A 16,541-nucleotide genomic window follows, 5' to 3' on the forward strand; every position below is an offset into this window, starting at 1 on the left:
AAAAACCCTTTTAGCTAATTGAATCAAATCCCAGCAGTATGGAGTAGGCAAAACAAAAGGGATGCTGAAATCGGCATCACCCCCCCCAAATTTCTACTCAGCCCCAACTGGCGACTAGCAAAGCCCATACTGACCAGGGAGGTTGGGTGGGTGCCGAAAGGCAAAAGAGAGGCAAGAATTAAGGGAGGATCAGTCTTATATGCCCTGCTCCTGCCTTACTCGGATTGGCCCAAGGGGCCCCATGTGATATAGTTTTGAACCCTTCAGGAATGTTCCCGAGCCTTCTGGCAACGTGGGGTGGCAGCAAACACGGCCCTGCCTTAGCGGAAACGCCATTGTCTCCTAAAGTAATTGGCACAGTATTTTGATAGCTACTGTTCACTGCTTGTGACCCAGATTGCTGTTAGTCGCCTGTAGCATTCATTATCACAAGGATCACACTTGGGAGTGTGAAGTATTTCAGCAATATGTAACACAATCTCTGTAAAGGAAAGAAGCAGGGGAGACAATGGTTCCCTCTGCTGTAGAGCATTTGAGATTAATTTTATGTTGAAGATGGAAGAAACAAGAAAGCGGAGGGCAAGGAAGCATGTGAACTGTGCATCTTTCCTAGCAGAGACATAAAGTGGTGACTGTTGAGATTTTATTCATTAGTCTTTGTAAGGGGCATTGAGATCTGCAGATGGAGGTATTTCATAAGAGAACTGTTATTGTAACTGGAGAGAATAGGCAGTTGGAAACACTCCCCTCTCTTAGTGACTAGACCAAATTGTGAAAATATTTTGCCCTTTATCTTGAAAATAAGTGCTGTAATAACTTGTTTGGCCTAGCAAAGCATATTCAACTACAAGTAAAGTGTTCCAATAGCTTATATGGATCCACTTGCTTATATGATTAACTACTATTTAAGGACAGTCCCCCTCATGTCTTATTTATATTTATTCCTTTATTTATTCGTGGCATTTATATATTGCTTTTCAATTGGACCTCACAAAGTGATTTGCATTTATTTATTTATACAAATATTTATATACCATTAGACATTTACAAAAATCAAAGGGTTTACAACATATATTCACTAATAGGCAAAAAACGTACTTATAGGAACGTACTTATAGCCAACAGATATTTCTATCAAACTTTAAAAAACAGGAAAATTGCGCAGCTATAGTGAATGCACCAGGGGCGCAGGAGACCTGTCCTCCTCTCTGAGATAATGTGCTGCAGTACAAATTTGTCAAAATGCAAAAACAGTTTGGGTTGATCTTTCAGTGTCCAATCCACTTCCTGTGTAGATTGGAAGAATTTGGTAACATGTTCTTGCCCTCTGGCTCCTTTCTCCTTCCACTCCATTCTTCTCCATTAGAGTCCATTTTTTAAAACAATTGTTTTCTCCACTCTACCCTGTCTTACTTTCCACCTTCTACATTGTTGCCTCCTAAATACCCACAGAGCACAAGGGAGGAACGACATTGCACAGAAGCCCAGTTTGAGGCACATGATTTTCATCCACAAATCAAAGGAGCAGAAGACTTCCCCTGCTTCCCCTCCCCCAAGTAACGCCCCAAAGTAATGCTGGAAACATTATAATTCCTCCACAAAAGTATTAAAATTACTCCTAGTTCTATTACATTCAAAATGTAAAAGAATTACCCACTTGTTCCTCAAAAAAGTAATGAATTACAAGTAATTCGTTACTTGTAACAAATTACTTTCAAGCTCTGGGTCAGTAATAGGATTACAGGTACTCTTTGAACACGGCTGATCTTTAATTAATTTCAACAGTTTATGAGAACTCTGACAGAAAGAAGTCCAAAAGTGGTCTGGTTTTTCTCTCTCTCCTTTTACACTTTGAACTCTCAATTCTCTCTGACTGTTTTGTGTACAGGCTTGAAAGTTTAGAGGGTTGTTAAGCAAGCATTTCTGAGCTCAGAACTATACGTTTTGTAAGGCTTTGTTTTGAAATGAGCGTATGGGAAGGATCAGAATGGCATGGAGGGAAGTATTTTCAATTTAACATTGCAGAATGCAGAAAATGCATGCTGTCTATAGTACACAGCCACTCTCATGGCTGTATAATAAACACAGAATAAAACCATATAAAATTTAAAACCAGAAATTAATTAACTGTTTCAGACAGATATTGTCTCTCAATTGCCTGCATAAGCCTGGAGATATGGAAAAATTTTCAGCAGATGTTTAAAAATCAGACAACGAGGGACCTGCTGATCTCTATTGGCTAAGCATTCCACAGGACTAGTCTGATGATACTAAAGGCTCGATTTCTTCTGGTCATATGAGTCTGGCCAACTCATGGGATGACCGGTGATGTTCTGCCAGATGATTTCAGTGATTGAGCTGGGATAGAAAGGTTCAAGTGGTCTTTAAGGTACCCTGGACTTAAGTTGTTGAGGGCTTTGTAAATGAATACAAGGACCTTGAACCTGGCTTCGTAGTGGATAAGCAGCCAGTGCAGATGTTTTAACAATGATATCACATGTTGTCAGCCATGTGCCCCCATCAGCAGTCTGGCTGCCACATTCTGCTTCAGCTGGAGCTTCCAAACCAGGCCCAAGGGCAGCTGCGCATAGAGCACATTGCAGCAATCCAGCCTCAAGGTTACCAACACATAGACTACAGTGGCCCGGCTGTCTCTGTTTTAGCTGGCGACCAGACAAAGTCCATAGCTGGCAACTAAAGCTGGTAAAAGGCACTTCTAGCCACAGAGGACACTTGAGCCTCTAGTGACATAGATGTATCCAGGAGTACCCCCAAGCTGCACACCTGCTCCTTCAGAGGGAGTGCAACCTAATCCAGAAAAGGGAAATTGCCTATCTATCGGACACAGAAACCACACACCCCAAAAGCCTCCGTCGTACGTTAGATCCATCTGGAGACAACAGCCTTTGTCAATCTGGTGTCCTCCAGATGTTTTGGGACTACAACTCCCATGAGCCTCAGCCAGCATGACAAAAGTTTGGGTAATGGAAATGAGGACGAAGCCTTGTGGGAGGTAAATCCACCAGTGTCCCATCAGGGATTTTCCCACTGCAGTGGAAGCTGGTCAACTAACCTCAGTCTGCCCTCAGCCAGCCCCCAACCTGCCTGCCTTCTTACTTACAGCCCGTCAGGAGATAGCTTGGCCTGTCACAATTCTGGCTAAGTTCTTCTTTGCCTCTGGCTCTACCTACTGCTGTTCTCCCTGCCTTCCACCCTACCAGTCCCAATGGACACAAGCCACCATTGCACCTAGGGTTGCTTCAGATAAATCTTAATATACAATACCTTATCTCTTTATTTATAACCCCATGGCCCATCATGGCTTCCTCATAAGGTTCCAAGAATGTCCTCCTCTGGCCTGAGGCCTATTCTGCAGCCCTGTCTGCATCCCCTGGGGGTCATGCAATGTTATGTATCCCTCTGCTGTTCCTAGCATCAGTTTCCATACGGGCTGGATGTAACTTCTGGTCCCACCTATCAAGCCTCTTTATATTAAAGTACACTTTCTCATGGTCAGGCCATATGGTTCTCCCAGCTGTTACTGCAAGTACCTTTGGGAGCAGATATCACCCCAACACATAGACCACCATTCAACTGATAGCAACAGAGTAAGTGACTCATGGATAAGAACAGTGTTCTGCTAATAGCACTGCTATAAACTATGACATGGGGTGGGAGGGAGAAAGAATTTAGCTTAGTATATGTATATAGCGATTTTAGCTTCCAGTGCACCCAGTGATTAACTACAACAAAGAAAGCATCTTTGTCTCTGTAATTGGATTTGAATTGCTCAGCTGAGAAACCATTTGTTATAGAATAGGTAATTAAACAGCATTAGATTTAATTTGCTCCCCCTGGGAACTGCAGCTTCAGTTCAAAGGGTGTTTTAAGCTACATATAAAGAATGCCACACCGATGTACCAAAAAGTATCAGGCACCAGAGTAGAGGGACACTGTACTGTGAGACAGAAGAAGAGCATGAATACCAGTGAGTAGGACATTTGGTGCAGAATATCTGCATATGGAGAGCTGGATGCGGCAGTGAAAAATTCATTCTTCTATGTTCAGTGAGAAACAGGATTTAACTAAACAGGGTGCCACGGAGGGAGGGAGGGAGCAAGCCAGCAGCCAGCATGTGATTATTCCTCAGGACCACCTGAATCGCTAGCCAGTTCACTACTTGAAGGTACCAAGTGACAACTGCTGTTAATAATTAGATGGGCCCATAGGGGGAAGCCTTATTGTTTCAGAAAACAAGTGTGCCTGCTTGTTCTTTGCTGAGAGCACAGTTATATTTATTTCAAGGTACAAGAAAAATAATCACAATAAATGCTATTAAAGTTCGTTCTTCCTCTTTTGCAACTGAATCTTGTATATGCAAGAGCAAGCTTTTGGATTTTGTGAAACCTCACCCTCCCACTGAAAATACTTTTCCATGCTAGCTGGGGCAGATGGGAGTTGTAGTCCAAAACATTTGGAGGGCATCCGTTTGGGGAATGCTGCTGCATAGGCTTTGGAGAGTGTTGCTCCATCCAATAGTGGACTCGGTGACAGAGCCCCCGTGCCAAGAGAAAAGAAGCCAAAAAGAGCCAACGGGTGTGTGTGTGTCAGAAACTGATATCTGCTATTCATTTCCATTTCTCTCTGTTTTTCAAATCTTAAGTTCTGTCCACTCCAGAGTGATTTTTCTGCCCATTTCTTCTAATGTACACATTTTTGTGTGGGATTTTGCCTAGCATATGCATTTTTGCAAGCAATTTTCCTTTGTAGAATGCACCTGCACATTATTTTCTCTACTATACACATTTTTATGTGCATGTTTAACAATACACACACATTTTTGTATGAATTTTTTGGTTGGACAGTTACATCACAAAATTCAGAAGTGCAAATTTTGAAGGAGAGTTGTGTTCCAGTTTGTGTATTGGTTTGGAAAGTGCAAATTTGGTAAGTTCATGTTAAAGTGCTAACTATTTTATGGAAAACAATTTATCCCCCATCCTTAGCATCAGTATACTTGGGAAACCCAGAGGTTTACAGAAATATATAAAGATATAGAAATACATAAAGATAGTTTCCAAATCGCATGAAATATTAGTTCCCCTCTGTTCATCACTGGTTAGGCCTCATCTTGAGTACTGCATCCAGTTCTGGTCTCCACACTTCAAGAAGGATGCAGACAAACTGGAACAGGTTCAGAGGAGGACAACAACGATGATCCGGGGACTGGAAACAAAGTCCTATAAGGAGAGACTGAAAGAACTGGGCATGTTTAGCCTGGAGAAGAGAAGACTGAGGGGAGATATGGTAGCACTCTTCAAATACATGAAAGGTTGTCACACAGAGGAGGGCCGGGATCTCTTCTTGATCGTCCCAGAGTGCAGGACACGGAATAATGGGCTCAAGTTGCAGGAAGCCAGATTGAACATCAAGAAAAACTTCCTAACTGTTAGAGCCATATAACAATGGAACCAATTACCAGAGCTTGGAGAAGTTACTTTTTTGAACTACAACTCCCATCAGCCCAATCCAGTGGCCATGCTGGCTGGGGCTGATGGGAGTTGTAGTTCAAAAAAGTAACTTTTCCAAGCTCTGCCAATTACATAGAGAGATAGTGGGCTCTCCAACACTGGAGGCATTCAAGAGGCAGCTGGACAGTCATCTGTCAGAAATGCTTTGATTTGGATTCCTGCATTGAGCAGGGGGTTGGACTTGATGGCCTTATAGGCCCCTTCCAACTCTACTATTCTATGTTTCTTTGATATACTTTTTAAAAACACCCAAAGACCCCCCCCCAAAAGCCTAGTGAGGATTGAGCATGCTCAGTAGACATCAGGGAGCTATGGAACATTAAGCTTCAGCTGTGGGGGGCAGTGACTGAGGAAGGAGAGAGGAGAATTGTCCCTAAGTATTGTGGTGAAAGGTCTAGTTGGTTAGTTATCTTCCTCTCCCCTCCCTTCTGGTGTTTTTGAGTCAGGGCAGGGCAGGATCACTGGTCTAGATGCAAGCAAGGAACGAAGCAGGCAAATGAAGATAGATAGTTCTGCTCAGCCTCTACCTGTTGCTCAGATTAAGTCACCTCAGAGCCAGTGTCTCCGTAGGCTGCAGTGGAACCTTACTGGTTCCTAATATCAGAGCTCTGTTGAGTTGGTAGCTGCAGTGCCACCCTCTGGTCATCTGCAGTGGTTGTACTGCAATATATCAGATAGCAGGCTGGCATCTTCTTCTTCTTGGAAGCTGCTGCAGTGGCACTGTCCTACTATTTTCCAGTTCAAGATCTCTCTTGCCTTACACATTGTGGCTGCTCATAGTGGCTGCTGATGTCCTGTTTCATCTCCCCAAATTTCCTTATGTACACACTCACATGCAAATGTGCATGAGATGGGTAACTGTCCCAGGGGTGGCAGGTTAGAGGGATGAGCTCACTCATCATCACTCAGTGTATTTGAATGATATTTCTCGACGTCACAACCCAGACTACTTCCCTGTAATTAGTATGTAAAGAGTTTGGGTTACCAATGGAGCATGGAGCTAGTTTGGGTGCTTTCAACAGCATAATTACCATCTCAAACATTCACATGCCAATAGATATTTATCTTGGCAGTATTACAGGGCTGCTTTGGAGTATAGCAGGGTTGAACTTGTTTTGAGATCAGAATTTTCTATAGATTGTTATGAGAAGTGGACATAATGGGCAAAACTGTGTTGGAATTTTTAAATATGTTTTTAAACAATTTTTGTTTTAATATATTTTAATGTCTGTTTTTTGATGTTTTATAGTGTGTTTAGTGTTTTTGTTTGCCCTGGGCTCCTACTGGGAGGAAGGGTGGGATATTAATTTAATTAATTTACTAATTAATAATCAATCATAATCATGTGGAGTAGTTTGCCATAATTGCCACTCCCAGATTTTTTAAACTATTTTCTTTGCATAGTACCATTTAGATCTTAGGCACTTTGGAAATAAATTATTATCATTAGAATTATTATAGTAATTATTAATAATATCCCTCAATCATACATTATGTGACTTTTCAGTATGTTGCTAGGTGAAATAACTGGATTCTGTGTCCATATCTTTTTCACTCTTTTATATAATTTATATAATTTACTTGCTGAAGTTTTGGAGGTTATGTGTACAATCCACAGCCTTCTGAAATAAGTAGCAGTGCTCCTTTTGATTTGAAAGGTGCTGGATTGTAAGACAAACACTGAATATCCCAATGTTTCCTTTGTAATTGCTTTAAAAAGATCTGTGAGCTGCAGATTGGTGTGGGGTGGTAGCTAAAGAGACTGAGCTATGAATTCTATAGTCCCCAGTTCAAATCTTGCCTCTGCCATGAATTCTCTATATAGCCTTAGACAAATTCTCTCAGACTCATTCTATCTATCTGCAATATGATGGTAATGATATAGTTGAGCACCACCCCAATCTCCAAGTGGTGAGATTTCCAGGGCTCCCTGTGCTTGCCCGGAATTTGGTTTCCTTGGAAAGAAGATCAGTGGAGACTTTATGAAATATGGTTTATTTACACACATTCCAATCTGAGCTTAGGATGGAGGGGTTCAAGACATCAGCAGTCCAATATCCAGCTTTTCCATCAGGGTTACAGGAGGCACCTCAAAGTCATGGTGCAGAGAGCCAGTCTCTCTGCCTGCCTCCCGTTCCCAGCCTTTCCCAGACACAACTGAAAACACAAAACTCTCCTTGGCCCCAGGAGGGGGGGAGGCTTTCTTGAAGAGTTTCAATGACAAAAATATCTCCCTGGCCCATTCACCAGTTGATGGGCACCTGCTAGACCCATTAACTCACCTGGCTGCTCTATTAGATTAACAAAAGAAACTCATCTGACCAGCAGAGTGGGTTTCTCACCCCCAGATGCAGGATTCCAAATCAGAGGCTGGAAGCGGACTCACAGAAATCATCCGTCTCAACCCAAACCCATAACAATATTAATTGCATAAGAATTACAACAAAATAGTCTACGTGATACATTCTAGACATTCTTTATAGTATGTTAGAGTGTCCAAAGTTTTTCATGTAGACTATTTGTTGTAATCCCTACAGGAAGCCTATAAAGCAGATCAATGTTGCAGATAAATGGAATGAGGCTAAGAGAGATTGGCAAGTTCTTATTAACAAATCTTTCTGTCATTTGTCCTTCTTTCAGCACAAAAGATTGCTCAAGACATGAGCTGACAATGTTCCCCTCTTCTTACAGCCGTATTGAGCTACAAAATATGTTGATGTGTAGAGTTGGGATCTGATTGTTGCAGCCTGTCCAACTGCATTCCATCAGACTGAGATGTGGCTCATTTCAGTTGGTTTTCTGCAGCATTCCACTTTTACCATCCCATTTTTTCCCCTCCTGAGAAATAGTGATACTTAGATCATTATTTCCAACAAATGAAAAAAAAGCAGCTTTCTCTCAGGTGCAGATTCCCTCTTCGTTGTCTCCTCCTTCTCCTCTCTGAAATGTATCACACACACCCCTGCTCCATGGGCATGGAAAACAAGAGATCACCTAGCTTACTGGTGTGTCTGCCAGTTTGGTCAGTTTCATGTTAGCAAAGCAGAGAGCAGACTAGTCAATTACTCTTCCTCTTTGTTTGGTTGCTGCATGCTTCCTTTGCATGTCCACTCAGCCCAGTGCAATACCCCCCCCTCTGTGTGTGTGAAAAATCAGCTCAACTGCTGTGCTGGAAGGAAAGCAGCTGCCATGATCACAGTTTGATTGAGATTTACACACACACACACAGAGCGAGAGAGAGAGTGAGAGAGAGCACGCGCGGAGGATTTAGCTTTTACAAGAGGAACATCCAGCTCTTTCTCAGTTCTGGCCCCCTTTGGCTCAAGACAAAATCCCAGACCTGTGACTCAAGGTCAGGCTACATTCTCATTTTTCCCTTTGTCAAAACAGCATCCTCTCACCCTCACCTTCCTTCTTCATTCCTAATTGTATTTGATTCTTCCCCCACCCAAGGAGAAAGCACCATTAATCATAGTGCGCCACTTCTTATCTTAACTGTTCTGGCTACTTTGATTTTTGGCCAGACTTCTCACAACAGATTGTCATTTGGGATTAACCAACATTAAAGACACCGTTAAAGTTTTTTTTAAAAGATATGAGTCATTTTTTTCTTTTCAAAGCTTGCCATAAAAATGAATGGCACAACTCTTCACCTGTAATGAGTATGCATAACAACCAAACTTTGATGTAAAAAAACCAGTAAACAAAACATGCAGCCATGAGACATGCTTGGAGGAAGGTGAACAGCATAACAGTGCCAAAGGAAGCCATGCCATCAAAAATTGGGTCTGGAAAGCCATGTGTGGTCTGACTACACCCTTGTATAATTAATTGCTTAGGGCAACATAATTTTTAGGGAAATAAAACGGTGCAATTTGAGAAGCATATGCCAAGATCTCTTGCAATGGCACTGAAAATACTGTGATAAGTGACACAGCATTCTCTCTTGGGGGGAAAAAAGACATAAGGCACAACATATCTTAGATTGCACAGTGCATCCTGTTGGGGTGGCCAAATATTTTGGCTCAGTCTGGTGAGTAGCAGCCTTGGCACAAGAGAGAGGATTGGTACTTCCTTAATGTTACTTCTGAGAGATGAATTCTTTGCTATGTAGCAATGGATACTGTGATGAAACTGATTTCATGTAGCTGTGCATGTTGTAGGAACTTTGCCCAAGACTGCATTCCCTGCAACATTGCAAGGGACCCTGGAGTGAACCTCTGACATTGCACACTGCTTCACTGGCATCCCTAAGAATATGAAAAATGGAAATGGACTGCCTTCAAGTCGATTCCGACTTATGGTGACCCTATGAATAGGGTTTTCATGGTAAGTGGTATTCAGAGGGGGTTTACCATTGCCTTCCTCTGAGAGGCAGTGACTGGCCCAAGGTCACCCAGTGAGCTTCATGGCTGTGTGGGGATCCGAACCCTGGTCTCCCAGGTTGTAGTCCAACACCCTAACCACAACACCATACTGGATCTAAGAATCTAGGATTGCAAAAAAGACAAATAATTGGGTTTTAGAACAAATTAAACCACAGCTATCATTAGAACCTAAAATGATGAAACTGAGGTTATCATACTTTGGACACATAATGAGAAGACATGATTCACTTGAAAATTCAATAATGCTGGGAAAAACAGAAGGGAGTAGAAAAAGAGGAAGGACAAACAAGAGATGGATTGATTCCATAAAGGAAGCCACAGACCTGAACTTACAAGATCTGAACAGGATGGTTTATAACAGATGATCTTGGAGGTTGCTGATTCATAGGGTTGCCATAAGTCGAAATTGACTTGAAGGCACATAACAACAAAGTGACTGCTTGTGAGAAGGGCTAGTCCTCTGTGACCACAGTTCATTTAGCTTCAGTTGAAAGCTAATGAAATAAATGTGAATTAATTTATTACTGTTTAACCAAGGATGCTGTTTTTGATTTATCTTGAAGGGACATTAAAAGAAAAATGATGCCTTTTCTCTTATAGGTATCATCAGTTCTGGAATATGGCCGCATAGTAATTTACACAACCAGCCTTCGAGTGGTTAGAACAACTTTTGAAAGATGTGAACTGGTTCGAAAGATCTTCCAAAACCACAGAGTGAAATTTGAAGAGAAAAACATTGCACTGAATAGTGACTATGGAAAAGAACTCGATGAGAGGTGCAGAAGAGTAGGTGAAATTCCATCGCTGCCAGTTGTGTTTATTGAGGGCCAGTATCTAGGGGTAAGTACAATATATCTGTATATCAGAGTCCTACAATGCACATTTTAATTGGTAAACATGAGAAATAGTTAGGAATGGATTAATTAAAAAATGAGATACAAATCATTATTTGTTGAATTTCGGTAAAATACACCACTAAGAGTGAAGGAATACAAAGAACAGAATTATATATATGTATATATATGTGTGTGTGTGTATATGTATGTATGTAGTCATAACAAATTCAAGCAGAGTGACTTAATGAAATGTGTATATAATAATGTGTACATAAAAATAAGTGAATTTTGTTACACAAATGTTTTGTGTAATAAAACCCAATGAATCTTCTTCAATGGCCTATACTTGTAAACAACCATACATAACGAGAACTGTCTCCTATGTCCATTAGGCCAATTACTTATTGTGAAGTCTTCAATAAACTTGCTATACATCATGGTAATTTCAATCACCCTTGTTTATAAAAATTGCTTTCCCCACAAGTTATAAGCACTGGTTCCCTATATGATAGCCCATGCCTTGGTAATTTCAGGCTGCTGGTTACCTACCAGGCTACGTTTAAGGTTCTGCTTCTGTTGTGCAAACACTATACAGCTTTTCCAGTCTGCATTTGTACTGGAATTGTTTTTAGATGTTTTCATTGTTTTATCATTTGTGTGTGCCCTGGGCTATTTTGGGAGGAAGGGCAGGATATATATTTAATAATAAATAAATAATAATACAGCTTGGCAGCAGGATACCTACAATATCGTTTCCTCTGTTATATACCCAATCAATCACTGTGCTCTGCAAGAGAGGACCTCTAGCAGATATCATCATATCAGGAGACTTGTTCTATATGATGTAGGAATTGGTCCTTTAATGTGGTGGCACCTATCCTTTGGAATTAGATGGGTGCTGTCTATTTGGCACCTACTGAAGCCCTTCTTCTTTCAACAAGCCTTTTACGTAGAGATCTTTATCCCAGTCTACATCTGTTTTGGGATTTTTTTTGGTAGATGTTTTAATTGCATTGTGTTATCACTGATGTGTTTACTGCCCTGGGCTCCTATGGGAGGGCTGGCATGATATAAATATAATAAACAATTTCATTGCTGGGTTATTGCAATACATTTTAAATGGGCCAGCATTTGGGTCTGGTTCAGAAGCTGCAGTTAGTGCAGAATGGTGTGGCAAGACTGCTGGTGGGGACAGCTTGCCATCAAAATAAAACAGCAGTGTCGAATGCTCTGCACTGACTGTCAATACACTACCAATCCAGATTTAAATGGCTTGTTTTGACATACAAAGCCCTAGATAGAAAGGGGTGCCCTGTGCTGGGCTGATGTAGCTATGTTGTTAGCATATTACTGGTTTTTACATTGTTGTGTTGAAATCAAATATTATTTTGTTGTATTTTAATGTTGTTTCTTGCTCTAGGATTGTGTGAAGAATGAAGAGCAGATTATAATTAATTTAAATAAATAAATAAATATTGCTATCATAGCAAAACATACATATTCATTCACTGTTACAGATAAAGTGCCCTAAACAGGCAGTGAACCTGTGAATGTTATCACTGGATCTGGAGAAACAATGGTGCTCAACTGTGCAATAAGCCAGTTGTGATATGCAGTAACATTTCTTTTCTGATTTAATTAATACTACTGTCTCCACTTTTGAACAATGGGCAGTTAAACCGATTGTGCATGCAATGTGCAACAGTGATACAAGTCTGCATTGCTGTTTGTGATTATAAATGTGGAATATAAAGCAGAATTATGAATAATAACAGATATGAAGAGTGGGCTATAAATAATGTACATAAATAAATAAATAAAACTGTGATTTGGACCTGCTTTTGTTGATCCATGGCCTGAGTACCATCTGGCAGTAGCAGACAGCGTCACGGGGCAGAGGTGCTAACCTACCTTCCTGGCATATGAGTTGCTGTTGCTTTGCAGGAGGGGTAGCAAGGTGGATGCAAGGTGGATGCAGTGCAAATGTACTGGCTGAGCCAGTCTAGCACTCCTGATGATGCATTTGCACCACTATCCTTAACCCTCTCTACTCTCTCTTTCCCCTCCACCTTTCCCTCCCAGTGAGGAACACTGACTCAGCTGCTGGAAGGTCAGATAAGCACCTCCACCCCACCATGCTGTCAACTGCTGTTACGTGGCAAGGCAGAAACTTCCATGAAGATAAACAGGCATGTTTCAAGCATCACTGTAAATCATTATGTGTTTTGTTGCAGGACCACTATCTCACATATCTCACATGGGCATCAATCCAGTAATGAACCTAGGAGACCAGAGACAGAGAGAGAGAGAAGAAAATGGCAGCTATTTGAGTGACTGGGGTATCACTTAAAATGCTAAATGGAAGGATGCAAGGGAACTGCCTTTCTCAAATGCTGAGTTAGTGAAAAGCCTTACATTATTTACCCTAACAATCTACAGAAGTCTTTCCTAATCTGGTGCCCTCCATATGTTTTGAACTACAACTCCCATCATCCTCAGTCAGCATACCTGTGTTGGCTAGGAATGACAGGAGCTGTAGTCCAAAACAATTGGAGGGCACCAGGTCGGGGAAGGCTGATCTACAGCATGGCTCAGATTTTGAAAGTCATTATTGTTGAAAAGTCTTGAAATCCTTTCAAGAATTCTCCCTACCTTTTTTGCATCTAGGCTCACTACAAGAATTTTTTGAAAGTTAGCCGTGATTGCCAAGACTGTATAAGCATAAAATGCCATGCGGACATGGGATGGCAATGGCTGCAGCCGCCACTGTGGGAGGGAAAGGAGGCAAGTACACCAGCCAAACCATCCTCTTAACTTCATCACTGCCACCAAGTGGATATACTTATTTTTCTCTTGTTGCCTCTACTAAATAGCCCCTTAACCTTCTGGAATTTATCTGGCCCAACATACTTCCTAGACTGGGTAGAGTGCTGTGGCATTTAGGCATGGTGTGAATAACAAGGTCTCAGGATATTTCCCCCAAAAAACCAACTATGTTTTTACTTCAAACATTATTCTGCCTAAAATCTCTGTTGGATTGGTCCTCTAACTTAATTTGCAAGTCCTGGTGATGTTTTCCAAGGAACTCAGCCTGGCGCTGTGCTTAATGCCAACATTCAAAGCCTCATTAGCTGCCTCTTCTATGCCTGCTATTTTACTTGAAATGTCAGCTAATTGCTTCTAATGGGAGTCAGCACAGTGGTCAGAGCAAGTTACAAATGACCAGTCTCCAGCAAAATCCCACTGAATGTGTGCCCAAGGTCTGGCTTCGCTGACAGCATTTTCAGCAGTTGCATGCTCTTAGTCACTTTCAGACTCCACCCCCTCAACTGCTATTCTGACAGTGATTTACCTGTTTGAAAGACTGGAGCTGTCAAAATCTTCAGTACTTTCTAGGCTGAGGTCAGGAACTTGAATGGGGCTTTGGTGGATGCCCTGGTGTGTTACCTTTTTGATGCAAGCTTTAATGATGGGACTGTTTGCTTTTTAGGCTGCCACAACTGCAGAAAAAAAATCAGCTTGGAAGATAAGCTGTTGGCTCAAAGTGCCATTATGCTTGCTGGCCTACTTGAGGGTTTATTAAAGCAAAAAGTTAAACAATTTGAGGATATAATTTTAGAAACCCCCCTTTATGGTTTTAGTAGTTACCCATAAGAGCTAAAACACATCCAGCTTTAACTATACTAGACTAATTCCCTAACCAAGCTAAAGCTTACCAATTTGCATCCCTCAGTTCAGTTCAGCTTCCAGGTTCCTTTGGGATTGTCACAGTTTGGATATTATACATCTCTGGTTTCTAAAAGAAACTGATTGGTTCCCAATTGGAAAGAGTGTGAGACAGGGGTGTATTTTATCACCCTATATGTTCAATCTATACACAGAACATATCATACAGAAAGTGGGATTCGACCAAGATGAAGGTGTTGTGAAAATTGGAGGGAGAAATATCAGGTATGCAGACGATACCATACTAATAAAAGCAACCAGAAATGATTTCAAACAAATGCTGATGAAAGTCAAAGAGAAAAGCACAAAAGCAGGACTAAAGCTGAACGTCAAAAACTAAAATAATGGCAACAGAAGATTTATGTAACTTTAAAGTTGACAATGAGCACATTGAATGTCAAGGATTATCAATATTTTTATGAACATTAAAATAGTTCATAGAACATTTGCATGGTGTATTTTTAATCCCTTTGGGCTGCTGGGTAAATAGTTCAAGGACTGAAGCTGGTTTTATCAGAATGTCATGAAATGGCCATCTATTTATTTATAGGAGCACACTGGGGTTGCTAGACAGTTGTCTCTGGAAACAGTCTCTTGGCAATGGTTTTGTCAAGATGTCGGCTGTCATTTCTGTAGTTGGACAGTAGTTCATCTTGATGAATCCTTTCTATCAACTCACGCACGATATGGTACTTTATCCCTATATGTTTAGTGTGTGGTGCAATTCTCTGTCTGAGAAAGTCTAATACAACTTTGATTGTCTTCCATCATCTGAATTGGTTTGTGCACTCTTATTCCAAAATCCTTTAGTAATCTGTTAAGCCAAATGGCTTCTTTACATGCTTCTGCAGCAGCTACATATTCAGATTCTGTGGAATAAAATGCTATTATATCTTGCTTGTGGCTAGGCCCAGGAGATAGGTCCATCTCCATACATAAACAAGAAGCCATTAGTTGATTTCGAATCTGAATTGTCTCCAGCCCAGTCAGCATCAGTGTAACATACAAGTTTTTGAATCACTATTAGCTGGCCATCTCAGCTTAAAGCCCATAGTCCCTTTCAAGTATTCAGCCACCCTTTTGACAGCAATCCAGTCCTTTTGTGTGAGTGTGCTAGTTTTCCTACATAAAATCCTTACTGCACTTGCTATGTCAGCTCTGGTATTGGTGGTTAAGTACAGAAGCTTCCCTATTGGTGTTCTGTACTGGTTGTTGTTTGGTAAAGGTTCACCAACATCATTATCTTTAAGAAAGTCTGTCGTCATGGGCGTTGCTACAGGATAGGCATCTTTGAGTTCTAGAGTCTCTAAAAGATCAACAATCTTTTGCCTATGGTTTAGTAAGTAGGAGCCATCTGCTTCCCTTTCGATTTGGATGCCTAGGTAGTATGTTGCAATGCCTAATTCATTAATTTCAACTTCCTTGTTTAAATGATGTACAACTTCTGTGTAGTCTTGATCTCGTTGAGAAGCCAAAATCAAGTCATCAACATAAATCAAGATATAAGTCAAATGTCCATCCTTGCTTCTGGTGTACAGGCATTGGTCTACCTCACCTTGCTTGAAGCCTTGCTCCTTGAGCATTTTGTCCAGTTTCTCATTCCAGGCCCTTGCAGCTTGTTTGAGTCCATACAAGCCCCTTTTAAGTTTGCATACAAGATGTGCTTGCTTCTGGTTCACAAAGCCTGGGGGTTGCTGCATGTACAATTCCTCTGTTACTTCTCCATGCAGAAAAGCAGCCTTCACATCAAGGTGTCTGACGTGCATTTGTTTAGAGGCTGCCGCACTTACTAGCATTCTTATCGACATGTGTTTGACAACAGAACCAAAAATAGTATCATTGTCTTCTCCATATTTCTGCAGGAAATCCTTGGCAACTAGTCTTGCCTTGTAGCTTTCAATTTCTCCTCCTACATCTTGCTTGACCTTGAACACCCATCTGCATCCTATGGCTTTCTTGCCTGATGGAAGCTCTGTCAGGGTTCACATCTTATCATTGTGCAGTGCATCCATCTCCTCCTGAGCAGCTTTTCTCCACTGAGCAGCCTCGGATGCTGGCAT

The 16,541-nt window shown here is 41.2% G+C and overlaps 1 protein-coding gene across 1 annotated transcript in view; it reads left to right on the forward strand.

Annotated features, from left to right (window-relative positions):
- GRXCR1 (glutaredoxin and cysteine rich domain containing 1) overlaps positions 1 to 16,541 on the forward strand; it is a 68,497-nt gene that overhangs the window by 27,388 nt on the left and 24,568 nt on the right. Inside the window, exon 3 of the mRNA XM_061584745.1 lies at positions 10,520 to 10,759. Within this exon, the coding sequence (XP_061440729.1) occupies positions 10,520 to 10,759 (240 nt within the window). The remainder of the gene's footprint in view (positions 1 to 10,519; positions 10,760 to 16,541) is intronic.

The sequence above is a fragment of the Rhineura floridana genome, chromosome 9 (genome assembly GCF_030035675.1).
Source record: "Rhineura floridana isolate rRhiFlo1 chromosome 9, rRhiFlo1.hap2, whole genome shotgun sequence".
Taxonomy (NCBI): domain Eukaryota; kingdom Metazoa; phylum Chordata; class Lepidosauria; order Squamata; family Rhineuridae; genus Rhineura; species Rhineura floridana.